This window comes from Cydia pomonella, chromosome 1, assembly GCF_033807575.1.
Source record: "Cydia pomonella isolate Wapato2018A chromosome 1, ilCydPomo1, whole genome shotgun sequence".
Lineage (NCBI taxonomy): Eukaryota > Metazoa > Arthropoda > Insecta > Lepidoptera > Tortricidae > Cydia > Cydia pomonella.
This window is the reverse complement of record NC_084703.1, coordinates 39,321,054-39,335,074: the sequence shown is the minus strand read 5'-3', so window position 1 is coordinate 39,335,074 and position 14,021 is coordinate 39,321,054. Positions and strand designations below refer to the sequence as shown.

At 40.4% G+C, this 14,021-nt stretch overlaps 1 protein-coding gene across 3 annotated transcripts in view; it reads left to right on the top strand.

Annotated features, from left to right (window-relative positions):
• The window catches only part of LOC133522822 (1-acyl-sn-glycerol-3-phosphate acyltransferase alpha), a 57,218-nt gene that overhangs the window by 33,959 nt on the left and 9,238 nt on the right, over positions 1–14,021 (top strand). For all 3 annotated transcript variants that reach the window (XM_061858300.1, XM_061858286.1, XM_061858294.1), the window contains 3 exons: positions 4,776–4,864; positions 5,224–5,360; positions 11,904–12,082. In XM_061858300.1, coding sequence (XP_061714284.1) covers positions 4,776–4,864; positions 5,224–5,360; positions 11,904–12,082 — 405 coding nt within the window. The remainder of the gene's footprint in view (positions 1–4,775; positions 4,865–5,223; positions 5,361–11,903; positions 12,083–14,021) is intronic.

Below are 14,021 nucleotides of genomic sequence, written 5' to 3'. Positions count from 1 at the left end.
GTTTTATCTGGCAGTTAATTTATTTGTTAATTAGCTATCCAATACTTGTACATTGTGAAACAGGCCCTAAGTAAGGTACTCTATTAATTAATACAAGGATATTTCAGCAGCATAGTATTAAATATTGAATGAAAGGTACTGCAATTGTTTTCAATATTGTTAACAAATTAAAACTGGGTTTTTGCTTCGGTCATGGGATGTATGGCGCCATTAATTTTCAAACTAACAAATATCAATGGAAAATTAAACTTAAGAAGCTTTTTTATGGTAAAATGTCGCCAGCGTTTAAACTGATGGTAAATACTTGTTTTACAGGATTTGTCTATACCATCCCATTACTGGTGCCAGTCCCATTATAGGGGCGTTTACTAATGTATCTTACATTTTACGTTCAACCAACATCCGATATCCGATCGGACAATGTGAAAACCCTCTAGGGTAAGTGCCTCGATGGGGTAACTGCACTTGCACGACGTATGGCGTGTTCAAGTAAAGCGTAAGCGCCTTCCGCGTAGTCGGTTTCCTCAGTAAGGAGTGTCGGTGGTGACCACTACCCTTACGCCATACTTGTACTGAAAGAAATGTGGTCTACCGATGGTTGTTAATATTTGTCGAATAGGCGCAGTTACCTTATGGGAACGAACACAAAGACAACACGTCTCAACACATTAATACTCGTTTAAGTAGATATTTACGTACAAGTACGGCATATAGTTGGACAGGATATTTTTATCTTGCCACGGCTAAAGTGCGAACAAACATATCAAAGCCGTTTAAACCCGTATCTAAGTAATGGTAACGTATGTGTTTAGCAGGCTCATGGCTGGTACACGGTACACACGCGTTAATCTGCGAAGTGCCTTGCTTCCTGCGGGTGTATCCGGCGCTTGCTTCATGTTTGCTCTACGTTCCGCTCTGTTTAAATATAGTATGATTCATTACAATCATGGCATCGGACGTTTTGAGGTATTGAAAATACAAATGTATGTATTTATTTCTTGTTATTTAATAACTGGTACCAAGTTACTCAAAAATTATATTTGGAAATAGAAAAGAGGACAAACTAATATCCTCTAGCCGTCCGGAGGCCCATAGCCTCATAAAAAGTACAAGAGGCCCATATAATACAAATACAGTAACTTTATACATTAGCGTTTGCGTCAAATCCGGTAGTTCTGATTTTTTGCAGACTTGTTTATAAATGATGTTGGCCCAATGAATAATCCAAGTTTGTGACCTTGTTCCCTCGTTTGTCGAAAATCGAGAAAGCTGCGAAAATTTCATGTAAATTATAACTCTAAACTTGACTTCTTTTTGATAGTACCTTCTCAGGGCGTTCTTATAGTAGACTTGTTACAATACGAGACTAGAATTGTCTCTGTAGACCTAACAGTTTCCGAGATAAAGCCGCAAATTCAGGTCACAAACTTGGATTATTCATAAAGCCAACATTATAAACAAGTCTGCAAAAAATCAGAACTACCGGATTTGACGCAAACGCAGTCCATTACAAAAGGCGACAAAGTTACTGGATTTATAGCCTCATAAAAAGTACAAGACGCCCATGGCTTCATAAGTAGTCATAGAAAGGTCGCCCATTCCATTCTTTTTTGAATTTTTATCTTGCCAAGTTTTGTTTCATGCCTTGGAGGCTAGACAATAAAATGTGACGTTTTCAACTTAAAGGTAATTGTCGGCTGTCGATAAGGTTCATTTCAAATAGAAGCTTTATGGAAATAGCGGCTTATTGACAACCGACAATCTTTTGGTTCAAAACGGCACAAATATTTAAAAAACCTTACCATAAGTTATCGCTCGCTACTAATTTTTTAAGCGAAACTAACTCTGTCTATCTGTCTTTACGTATGTTACATCTACACGCTTAAAAATCATTGAACCGATTTAGATGAAATTGTGTATAAAGACAGTTGGGAGTCCCGGGAAAGGACAAAGGAAAAATGTTATCATACAAAACATCATTGTGCGGAGACGAAGTCACAGGCAAAACCGTTAGAGACTAGTATATTGTACTACTACTTATAAACAAAAGTTAAAAACCAGTTGAAATAAAAATTACAAAGGTAAATGACCAAATTTTTTTTTTCTTATTGTTGTAAATAATTTATTCCTCAGTTGCATTTATTTTTGGCCTTTGAGCTTATACGTAAGTACCTACTTACAGTTTTTTTTCAATGGAAGGACGTACTCGTACGAAATATTTTTTTTTTTAAACCATCTTATATGCATAGATATTTGAGTATGGCCATAAAATGAGGAAATACAGAAAATTGCGTCCATTTAAGTAAATTATTTTGTTAAAAGGTGTTTAAAAATTGTTAAAGTTAAGGAAATATTTACCTACTTAGACTTACGCATATTATAAATGTTTAGACTATATAACTTTATTTAAGTGGTCGAAAATGACATCGATAACATCTTGGGTACTTGTTCCTATCGTTTACCGAGTTCAGGCAGTCGGCTCAATTTTCAAATGAGCATTGTTTACAATGTTTACTGTCCCAATCCCAAGGCTAAAATTCCAAGTAAATCAAAAGAACAGTTTAAATTGTAAACTAAATACTTTATATAACACAGTATAACACATAGGTATATTAAAAATATATACTTTTGTTTCTTAAGTATGTACTGTATGTGATAAAATCTAATTTCAAACCCTAAATCCAGCGAAATCAACCGTATCGCGTGGGAACGTTCCCTGAGTATCATATATAAAAATCAAGAGTAAGAATATAAGTAAAGTTACAATATTTAAACATACATAAAAATCAGCCATGAGAGTAGTAAGAAAAGTTAGTAATATTTTTACCAACCTTTAGCACCTTGTACCGGACAAATGGCTGTCGGGCCAATATATGAAGTATGCAGACATTAAAAGTACATACTAACACTATATTATCCCATACACTTTGTTCATGAGAAAATAAGTAAGGTCTGGCGGCTCTGGAATCTTGGACTATTTAATTAACGATACAATAGTACATTACTTGGGCTTCGATGTGATCGATCTCCAACGTGTACGTGTTTTTGACCGAAGAAACAGTTAACCATTTTGTACGACGTATTTTGATACGGTTAATAGGACATTTGAAAGGGCCCTTATTTATACCTACCTGATATACAATTGACTTAAAAATGTGTTTCTATACATCGTGTTTTTTTTTATTTGCTTTAATTTCGAGGGTGCATTCCTGAGCTTAAATTAAGTAACTTTCTCAAAGACACCGATATTCTAATTAACTCCATTTCGGGGATAATCAATCATTCGTTTTTATCTTATAAGGCCCTTACGAGCGTGTACACTTGCCTTACGGCCTGTTTACTTATTGATTAGTGTTTAGTGCGAGTTCATACATTTGCTACTAAACGTAAGTACTATCTCGGACGATCGATGTTCGAAATGACATTGATATGTCACAGTTTTCAATTGTTTGGTTGAGTTAAATGTAATGCCCGTGTTACAACAACGCTATATGCAACATTTAGTTACTTTTTATAAAAATAAAAATAGTTAAAATAAACAAAAAAAAAATTTTTTTTTAATTAACTATGCCATTTAGTTTCCTTAAACGTACTTACCGATACCCCGAAGTTAACGGAATTCAATAAAAACACGGTGTATAATAATACTTAGCATTATGGTGTATGAATTTTGTGTTTAATAAATACATGAATCAGGTACATAATGTATGAAAAATGGCAAAATACATTTTTGTCGACATTTGTACGGCTACTTTGACCATACAAGTGTCGAATGTGGCATACAAATGTCGACACAGTGCCATAAAATTTCGGTAGCTGTATAGTCCCATAAAAATGTCGATACTGCCAGTCAAATGTCTAACTATAATGTTAAAAAATCCTCCTTACACAATCATTCTTCTGCTTTATTTGACTCTCGACCCTCTTTGCCATCTCTCTCCTGCTCTTAGTCATTCTTGCCAGTATGGTTGCGGACAACACAACCATTACGAATCTAATATAAAAAAACAGCCATACAAATGTCTAAAAACACACAACACACTCTTCTAAAATTGACTTAGGCGTAGGAGTTCCCTTTAATTAAATGTGAACTCTAATTACGCATACCTATTGAATATATGAAGATCTCGCTCGAGTCCCTTGTTGATACTTGTTCGCCAGGGGTAGGCACACTTTTTAGAAGAAAGCCATCTACAGTAGGTGGAAATCGAAAGTTTTTGGAACTGCAATTTGTTACAAATGTTGGTTTTAATGGTCTAAGGCGCATAGCACCCTGGATCGTGCGAGCGGGATGTCGCTGTAATATGCGCATAGCGTTGTTTCGCTAAAACATCGGAGCGACGTGCGAATCGGATCCACCTATGAACTCTGTGTGTTAATTTTTTGGGTGACTTTAAGAGGAATTCCTAGTTGTGATTTTTCCATACAAACGCTCTCGACTGTTTCCTCCCTGGATTTTTAACCTAGGCCTGCGACTCGCGGGCCGTGGTTTGCCGAATAACGCTGTCCTATGTCTACTAAGTAGATGGAGGATGCATAGGAAGATGCCCAGGATCCTGGTAGAGTCGACCCTATAAGCTCAGGCTTCGCAGTGACAGAGTGTGGAAGTACCAACAGAAACGCGAAACTCTTATAAAAATATGACGTTTCTATTGCCACGACCAGACTTTGTCCTGTCAATGTCGTGTCGTGTCGGTGCAGACTGCAGAGTTAGCTCAGATAGGTACCTATGTAATAAACCTTAAATTTTAAGTTTCCATACTGTTTTGTTGCAGTTTGTACTTTTTGTGATCGCCGCAGTTATTTTTGCGACAGCTCCACTACCTCTGATGCTGTTTAGACCGTTCAACCCGAAAAATGCTTTGTAAGTAACCAGTAACATTGCATAAACCACGTATAATCATTGTGAACATGGTAATAGCTGTTTTATTATCACGCAAAATAGGCGCAAGTCGTCGAGTTGCGGAAAATCGCCCGAATACAATACAATACAATAGCTGTTTTAGTTGTGTTGGTGCAAGTACATTTTTGAAATACTAACATAAACCTATATTCACTTATAAACTGTTTTTTTTTGTAAATATTTATTTAATCTTATTTTAGTAAGTATAAACATAATTACAAGTTGTGATGAAGCATTTCATTTGCTTCTAAAAGATGTCATTTTTATCAATCCTTAGAGCTACTCGTACTTACTATAGATCCCTAACTTTTGTTTAACAGAATTCCAGCAGCTCTTCTAAGATGGACAGCAAGGCTACTTCTTGGCATCCGATTTGAAGTGCGAGGTCTGGAGAACATTGATAACTCGAGGGGCACGGTGGTCCTCCTAAATCACCAGAGCTGCCTCGACCTTTATGGTGAGCACTGTTTTCTGAGAAAAGATATCACTAATTCAAACTTTGGATGGTTCTCACCGGTAGCTCGCTAATATTTTCGTATGAAATCGAACGCAATATTTATACATGCAGCCTCTAGTGTAGCTGCTAATTAGCTAACTAGTTTAGACACTCACGTAGGTACATAAGGTTTTTTACTCTCTCACGGCCGAAGTTTAACAGGAGGAGGAACTTCTCTATAATCTCTATTCCTCACAAAACATGATAGACCATGAAGATGAACCTTATATTACAAAAAAAAAATACAACGGGAGTGCCTGCAGAAGTGAAAACTTGAGTATTAATGTTGTGCATTTTTGATATTTTAGAATAGTTAGGGAATAATTTTGCACGAATTGCTTTAATTATCAGTATAAAAGTACTATCATTTATGTGATTAAATACAATATTTATTTATTGCGCTATCGTACACAAACATGACTATTTATAATACATTAAAAATGTAACACTTCCAGAACTATTACAATTATTTAACATCGGTCTACTGCCTTCACCAGAGCGCTGGTGGCCTGGCCTAGCGGTAAGAGCGTGCTACTTGCAATCCGGAGGTCGCGGGTTCAAACCTCGGCTCGTACCAATGAGTTTTTCGGAACTTATGTACGAAATATCATTTGATATTTACCAGTCGCTTTTTGGTGAAGGAAAACATCGTGAGGAAACCGGACTAATCCCAATAAGGCTTAGTTTACCCTCTGGGTTGGAAGATCATATGGCAGTCGCTTTCGTAAAAACTAGTACCTACGCCAAATCTTGGAATTAGTTGTCAAGAGCCGTGGCAAAATGCCGGGACAACGCGAAGAAGAAGAAGAAGGTCTACTGGCTTCAATGACATTGTAACAGTTTTTTGATCAGGCCACGATCATGTCCGTCTTACGAATTTTCAATCTGACGAATCTGTCGGTCACGTGACTTGCCGCGAGTTTAAATTTTTTTCCCTAATCACAAAAAGTGCACGGCGTCGCTAGAGAAGTTTTCACTTCAAAAAAATGTATTGGCCCCCGATCTGAAATAAACGAATATTTAATTTAATTTATACACTTATACCTAAATAAGTGTCTTGTATTTAATAATTTATATGTTAATGGCATGGAGCTAAAGGAATACCATTACCTACCAAACCAATTGCTTACGTAATCGGATGGCTTAGAAAAGCAAAGTTCTGAACAGTAATAGAAATAGAACCGTTTTAAAATCAAATAATGTTCTGCATCTGTATAAGTTATTTTCCGCCGTATTTTGTAGAATTCGGGGGTAATCGTGCAGCCTAATTGTGTATCGTTTGTTTAGTCATTCTCGCTATAAAGTCCGTCTACGCTAAGTTTGCACCGACTAGGAGGTGGCAATGTATGACCGCGGCATAGATTCTTGATGTTGCATTTGGCAGTACATGTTAGAGTAGGTAATACCCCTTTCCATTCGCGAGTCTGAGCTAAAATAAAACAATTTCTTTACGACCTTTTTTTAACTTGCCCTGTTAGTATGTAAGTTTGTTAGTTAGTGTTGGTTAAACGTTGGAAGCTAAATTTGACCCACTTCCCGATTTCCGATTGAGCTGAAAATTTGCATTAAATCGTGTGACAATGGAATATTATGGTACCATCGAGCTGATCTGATGATGGAGGCAGGAAGCCATAGGAACTACGCAACCTAATTGTGTTCGTATTCGTATTCGCGGGCTGGGTTTCCGCAACTCGACGTCGCAATTCGCGCCTATTTTGCGTGATGGTGGGTTGACGGCACTACTCCTGCCAACCCAACTCTACCAGGAAGCCTAGCAGACCCTTGATGTTGCCGACGACTTCTGGGAGAGACCCCGGGGAACCGAGGTATTGTGCCCGGTATTCTGCCACCCCTGGGCATTCAAGAATGACGTGGGCGGCTGTCTCCTCCTCCTCCATGCACGCTCTGCAGAGGGGGCTATCTGTAACACGTAGGGTTAATAGGTGTTTGTTTAGTGGGGCGTGGCCGGTTATGGCCCCAGTCAAAAGCCGGAGCTGTGGCCTCTTCAGCTGTCTCAGCCTCCTCGACAAACCGGGGTCGATTGTCGGGAGGGCCTCCTTCGCCTGCCTGCACGTGCCTAGGTTAGACCAGTACTGTTGGTGTTTTACCTTGGTGTTGCATCTCAGCATGTTCCGGAGCCAGGCATAAGGCAGAGGTATGATTGGCTCCGGTCCTGCCACCCTCAGTTCCGAGCCATCTCTCGCCAATATGTCGGCTGCATCGTTCCCTCGCGAGTTGCTGTGTCCCTTAATCCACTGCAGAGTTACGCTGGTGGTGGTGCTTACCTCTGACAGAGCCTTGTGGCATTCGTAGATTAGCCCTGAGGTCAAAGTATAACTTTGCAGAGCTTGCAGTACTGACCGACTGTCAGAGAGTATGCGGATGGGGTAGTCCTCTACTTTCCTTGAGACGATTGCGTGTGCTGCCATTATGATGCCCATACATTCCGCCTGGAAGACTGTGTTGTGGGCGCCTAGTGGTGTTGAGATATGTATGTTTAGGTCCTCTGAGAATACTCCCGCGCCAGTGCCTGACCTTGTCTTTGATCCATCCGTGAAGATTCTCAGCTCTCTCGGGTTAAGTCCTTCACGAAGTTCTTCGTGTAACTGTATCTTGTATTTCTTGTCGAAGATGTATTGCCTGGGTATCCTGTCAGTCACCGCTTCTATTAGCGGTTCCTTACCTATCGCCTCGTAGAGGATCTCGGTGTGTGGTACCCTAGGTGGTCTCCAGAGATTCGATTTTTTGAGACGTACCGCCGAAGCTAGCGCTTCCTGTTGTATAAAGAGGTGCAGCGGCGACAGGCCCAGTAAAGCTTCCAGGGCCGCGGTTGGTGTTGTCCTCATGCAGCCCGTAGTCGCCAAACAGGCCAACCTCTGGAGTCGTTGTAGTTTAGCTTCAACTGTGGATAGTTTGGTGCGTGGCCACCAAACTATTGCACCGTAGCTTATTATTGGTCGTATGACTGCCTGGTAAAGCCATAGAGTTATCTTTGGGGTTAGCCCCCAGGTTCTACCCACCATTCTACGACATTGCCAGAATACGACTGTGGCTTTGTCAATTTTGCCGTTTAAGTGATTACTCCAATTCAATTTGCTGTCAAGTATTACCCCTAAATACTTTACCTCCGCAGATAGTTGGAGTTCCGTGTCGAACAGTTTGGGAAGGCAGAAGTTTCCCAAGTTGCGTTTGTTGGTGAACATAACCAGCTCAGTTTTGTTGGGATTGACTGAGAGTTCGTTGTTAATACACCAGCGCTCCACGATGGCTAGTGCAGAGCGGGTAACATCGCATACCGTACCTGAATGATTGCCGCTCGTCAGTATCACTATGTCGTCAGCATAGCCGATTGTGTAATAGTGTTTATTGTTTAGTGTGGTGATCAGGTCATTCACCACCAGGTTCCATAGTAGTGGTGATAGGACTCCTCCTTGGGGGCATCCTTTTGCCACTAATGCTTGTTGTGTTTCGCCCGTCCCGAGTTTGATGGTTCGTTGGCTCAACATGTTGTTTATCCATTCTGTCATAACTGCATTCGCGCTATGTCTTACCAGTGCTGCTGTAATGCTACTGAACCTGGTCCTGTCGAAAGCCCCTTTTATGTCTATGAAGGTTCCCAAGCACATGGATCTGTTTTTGATCGCCACCTCAATCTTACTTACCACTGCATGAAGTGCCGATTCTGTAGATTTGCCAGGGCTATAGGCATGTTGGTTTGGATGCAAGGGCACATTAATTAGCACCCTCTCCCTAAGGTACCTGTCACACAACCTCTCTAATGTTTTCAGCATGAAAGAGGTCAGACTGATGGGCCTGAAGGATTTGGGGTCCGAGTAGTCGCTTTTACCTGGTTTCGGTATGAAGATAACCTTGACCTCCCTCCATTGCTTCGGCACGTATCTGTGTGCCAGACAGGCGCGCAGAACGATGGTCAGCTTCAGAGTGAGATGCTTCCCGCCCCATTTAAGAAGCGCAGGGAAGATCCCATCCATTCCTGGAGATTTGAAGGAGTCAAAGCTGTTTAGGGCCCACTGCGTGCGCTGCGGGCTGATTACCTCATATGTCTGTAGCCACTCGCCTTCCGTCGGGGTGGTTGTCTCCATCTCGTCCCAACTTACTGGGTGCGATATCACGCAGTCCGGGAAGTGCGTTTGCACTAGGACCCGTTCCGCCTCCTCCGGTGAGTTTGTGAGAGAGTTGTCTGGCTTACGCAGGGATCCTAAGGTTATGGTCGAGTTGGTGGAGAGGACCTTCCTTACCCTGTTGGCCTGCGTGGTGGTCTCGATGTCTGTACAGAATTTGCGCCAAGAGTTTGTGCTTCTGTACCTGAGACGTTTTTTATACTTGGCCTTGGTGGACTTATAGTTGTCCCAGTCCTCGTCAGCGCCTGTGTTCATAGCTCTGTTCAGTTGCCTCCTCATCTTGCCCCTGAGTCTCTCCAGCTCAGGTCCCCACCAGTTGTTTTTCCCTCTGCTTCTGGTCGGTGGGGTCGATAAGGGGCATGCTTGATGGTAGCAATCCAGAATGGTGCTCGTGAGAATGCTTACCTGTTCCTCTATGCCCGCTGTGCCTTCTATTCTAAGGGGACCCTCCAGCTGTTTCAATGTTGTAGTTAATCGCACCGTGTAAAGGTCACGCTTCATCTTGCGTGGGTTCCGCCTGGGCACTGCTGCTCGTGTTTCTACCTGAATGTCAAATCGAATCCACCTGTGGTCTGAGCACGATACCTCCTTCGATACATGCCAGCCCGAGATTAGTCTCGATGCTTTTTCGGTTGCTAGGGTCAGGTCAATGATTGTCCTGCTGCGTCTGTTTACAAATGTCGGTTCTGAACCTGTGTTAAGGAGGTTGAGGTTTGTAGTGAATAGGTACTCGACGAGCTTCTTACCTCTCTCGTTACCTGCTTGCATCCCCCATAGGGGGTGATGCGCGTTCGAGTCGGTGGCCACGATGAGCTCGAGCACTGCCTCTTCGCAGTAGTTGACCAGCCTTGCCATGTCGTGCGGTGGTGGTTCTTCCGCCTCCGGCATATACACAGAGGCTACTACCACCTCCTGCAGGCTGGAGTCTTGCGCCCCGTGCAGTCTTATAGCGCACAGGTCTCTGGAACAGAAGCTCGTTAGAGGTTGCGCATGTATGTTATTGGTTTAAACAATTTCTTTACGACCTTTTTTTAACTTGCCCTGTTAGTATGTAAGTTTGTTAGTTAGTGTGGGTTAAACGTTGGAAGCTAAATTTGACCCACTTCCCGATTTCCGATTGAGCTGAAAATTTGCATTAAATCGTGTGACAATGGAATATTATGGTACCATCGAGCTGATCTGATGATGGAGGCAGGAAGCCATAGGAACTACGCAACCTAATTGTGTTTGGGGTTTTCAGTATTGTCTAGATGAATAGAATAGAATAGAATAGAATTTCTTTATTTGCCAGAATACGTATGGTACAAGATGATAACAGAAAAGGTTTTACATATAAGTGTCAGATGAGTAACTATACACCGTGTTTTTTTTTTCCGTTAATTACAAGGGTGCAACCCTGAGCTTAAATTAAGTAACTTTCTCAAAGAATGTATGTAAAAGAATACGAGTATAAAGTATTCTAATTAACTCCATTTCGGAGATAATCAATAATTTATGTATATCTTATAAGGCTTTTACGAGCGTGTACACTTGCCTTAGGGCCTGTTTACATATTGATTAGTGTTTAGTACGAGTTCATACATTTGCTACTAAACGTAAGTACTATCTCGGACGATCGATGTTCGAAATGACATTGATATATCACAGTTTTCAATTGTTTAGTCGAGTTAAATGTAATGTCCGTGTTATAACAACGTTATATGCAATATTTAATTACTAATTATAAAAATAAAAATAATTTAAAAATACCAAAAAAAAAAAAAAAATTTCCAAAAATTGTTTAGTCGAGTTAAATGTAATGTCCGTGTTATAACAACGTTATATGCAACATTTAATTACTTTTTATAAAAATAAAAATATTTAAAAAATACCAAAAAAAAAAAAATCTTTTCGGAAAATTAACAATGCCATTTAGTTTCCTTAAACGTACTTACCGATACCCCGAAGATAACGGAATTCAATAAAAACACGGTGTATATTTGTGGTAAGAAAAGTACAGTCAGCAAGAAAAACTTGTACTAAAAATGAAATGCTGAATTTCTTGCCAGTCCCATATTGGAATACCCTCCTACAATTAGGAGGGATTTAAATCTTCTCGGGTCAGAGGTGTAGGGTTAGCGCCGGCGTAGCTTAATTTGATGTTCATAAGCGCATTGTAATAGTAGTAAACACTCCATTGCACAAAACAAGTACATAACACAGAAAGATAATAAATGTGTACAAAGGCGTACTTATCCCCTTAAGGAATCTCTTCCAGCTAACCTCTAAGTAATATGCCTACTTGACAAGAAACTACCTTAACTTTAGAAATTTTTGCCAAAAAGTTATTACTTTAACCTACGTTTACCACTTATCTTTAAAGTGTTGGCGGTCCTGTGGCCGCTGATGGCACGCTGCACGGTCATCTCCAAGCGCACCATGCAGTATTTGGTGCCGTTTGGAACCGCTGCTTGGATGTGGGGCACGGTGTTCATCGACCGGGGTTCCCGTTCGGCGCACGATGCCCTTAACGTACAAGCAACGGCTGTCAAGGAACAGAAGGTAAGGCAATACAACAAACTCCATACAGAAATTAATTCAAGGTAGGTTTGAATTTAGCCAATGCAAAATATAAAATGAAGTAAAAAGTATATATCGAGAGTATTACACAAACAGACAGACCCGCCGGGGGACTTTGTTTTATAAAGTGTAGTGATTTATTGTTCTGATAGCCTCAAGATACTGATTTATAAGAAATTGTGTTCATTATACATTTATGTAATTATTCGCGGCCGTCCGCGATCCAATGCTGTTGTTATCTTGCACGTCCATAAGAGAGGAGTAAATATGATGAAAAGCGCTGAAAGTGATTTCGGCTCCTTACACATATTTGTATTATATTGTAGCACGGGCAGGTATCCGCAACTCGAGGACTGGCGCCTATTTTGTCTGACGGGGGTTGGGAATAGGCTATAGACTATAGTCCAGCCAACCCAACTCCTCCTATCAAATGTTTGACGTTAAGTAGGACCTCGGGACATCTCTCGGAAGTCCGAGATGTTTTGCCCTGTATTGGGCCACGCCGCTGCATTCCAACACCACATGAGAGGCCGTATCTTGTCTACATGTACTCTCGGTATAGGAGACTGTCTGTAACACCTTATATAACAAAATGTTTGTTAAATGATCCGTGACCTATTATGACACTGATTACCATTCTCAGTTGGACCTTACCAAGTTGAAGGAGTGATTTTGTGAGCCTTTCGTTTACCCCAAGCATAGCCTGTTTGGCCTGTCGGTATCCAGCCTTGTTGAGCCAGTGTGCTGTGTGTTGTGTCCCTGTACGTTCTAGCAGCAGTGAGGAGGTTAACACATGTGTATGTTAAGATTTTCTTAAAAAATATATAGTGGTAGAATCACTTTAAGTTTTTGTATTGAGACTGGCATATAAATGCTATTCGTATCACTAGACTTTGAACTCAAGTGTATAAACATATAAGTATAAAAAGAGTGAAATGAGTACAGTAGATTAGACCAGCTATTTAGCTTTTGGACTCTGATATCTGATCTGCATAACCAATGAAAATAATTATCTGACTCTGACACAACGAGTTTAATCTGCGCTTCTAGATACTAATAATAGGTATTTATGTTATGTCATCGTGTTGTTGTTCATAACGTAAATAAGTAAGTAAGTCCTTGCGTTTTCCGGGTTGTATCCTGGGCCCGGAGTCCGCTTTCGGCAACGTATTCCCCAGAATAGGCACAGGCACTGGTTTTTACTCAAGCGACTGCTTGTCGAGTTTAATCTGACCTTACAATCCAGGGATAAAACTTGACGTTATCGGGATTAGTCCGGTTGAAAGGTCAAAACAGACTTTTACTCAATGGACTCGACGCTAGGAGCCGGGGTGCTTTATGGCTTATTTTGAATAGCACAGTAATTTTTTTAAAGCTATTAGGCACATATTTAATTAAATACAAATATAAACCTAGCGCAATTTTTTTGTAAGTTAATAATGTTATTTCTTTATAATTATAAATTCATCGCTGCAGATGCGACTGTTAAATTATTGCGTGAAAGTAAATACCTAATATTTTACGTTCACCTGTTTACCTGATACTCAATTAAAAATTTGTTTCATCGTCGGTAACTTTAGAAGAGAATCCTTTATATTCTTCCCCCACAAGTTTATATCTAGGAGTGACTATTTATTGTGTGCACTTATAGGAAAAACTCTATTGTTTTCTTGGCTTCAAGCGAAATCCTTTGTGTTTATTTATTATTTATTGATATAATATTTCTGAGATATTTACATAATTCTATTTGCTCGGAAAACATATGAAAACTCAAAAATGCGCGTTTTCGCGATATAGCAAATTTCATCGAAATCGTGAGAGCCGTTTCCGAGATCCCCGAAATATATAAATATACCAGAATTGCTCGTTTAAAGGTAAGATAGCGGAACATTTTTACCTAGCCAGCGACCAGGGTCTCCAT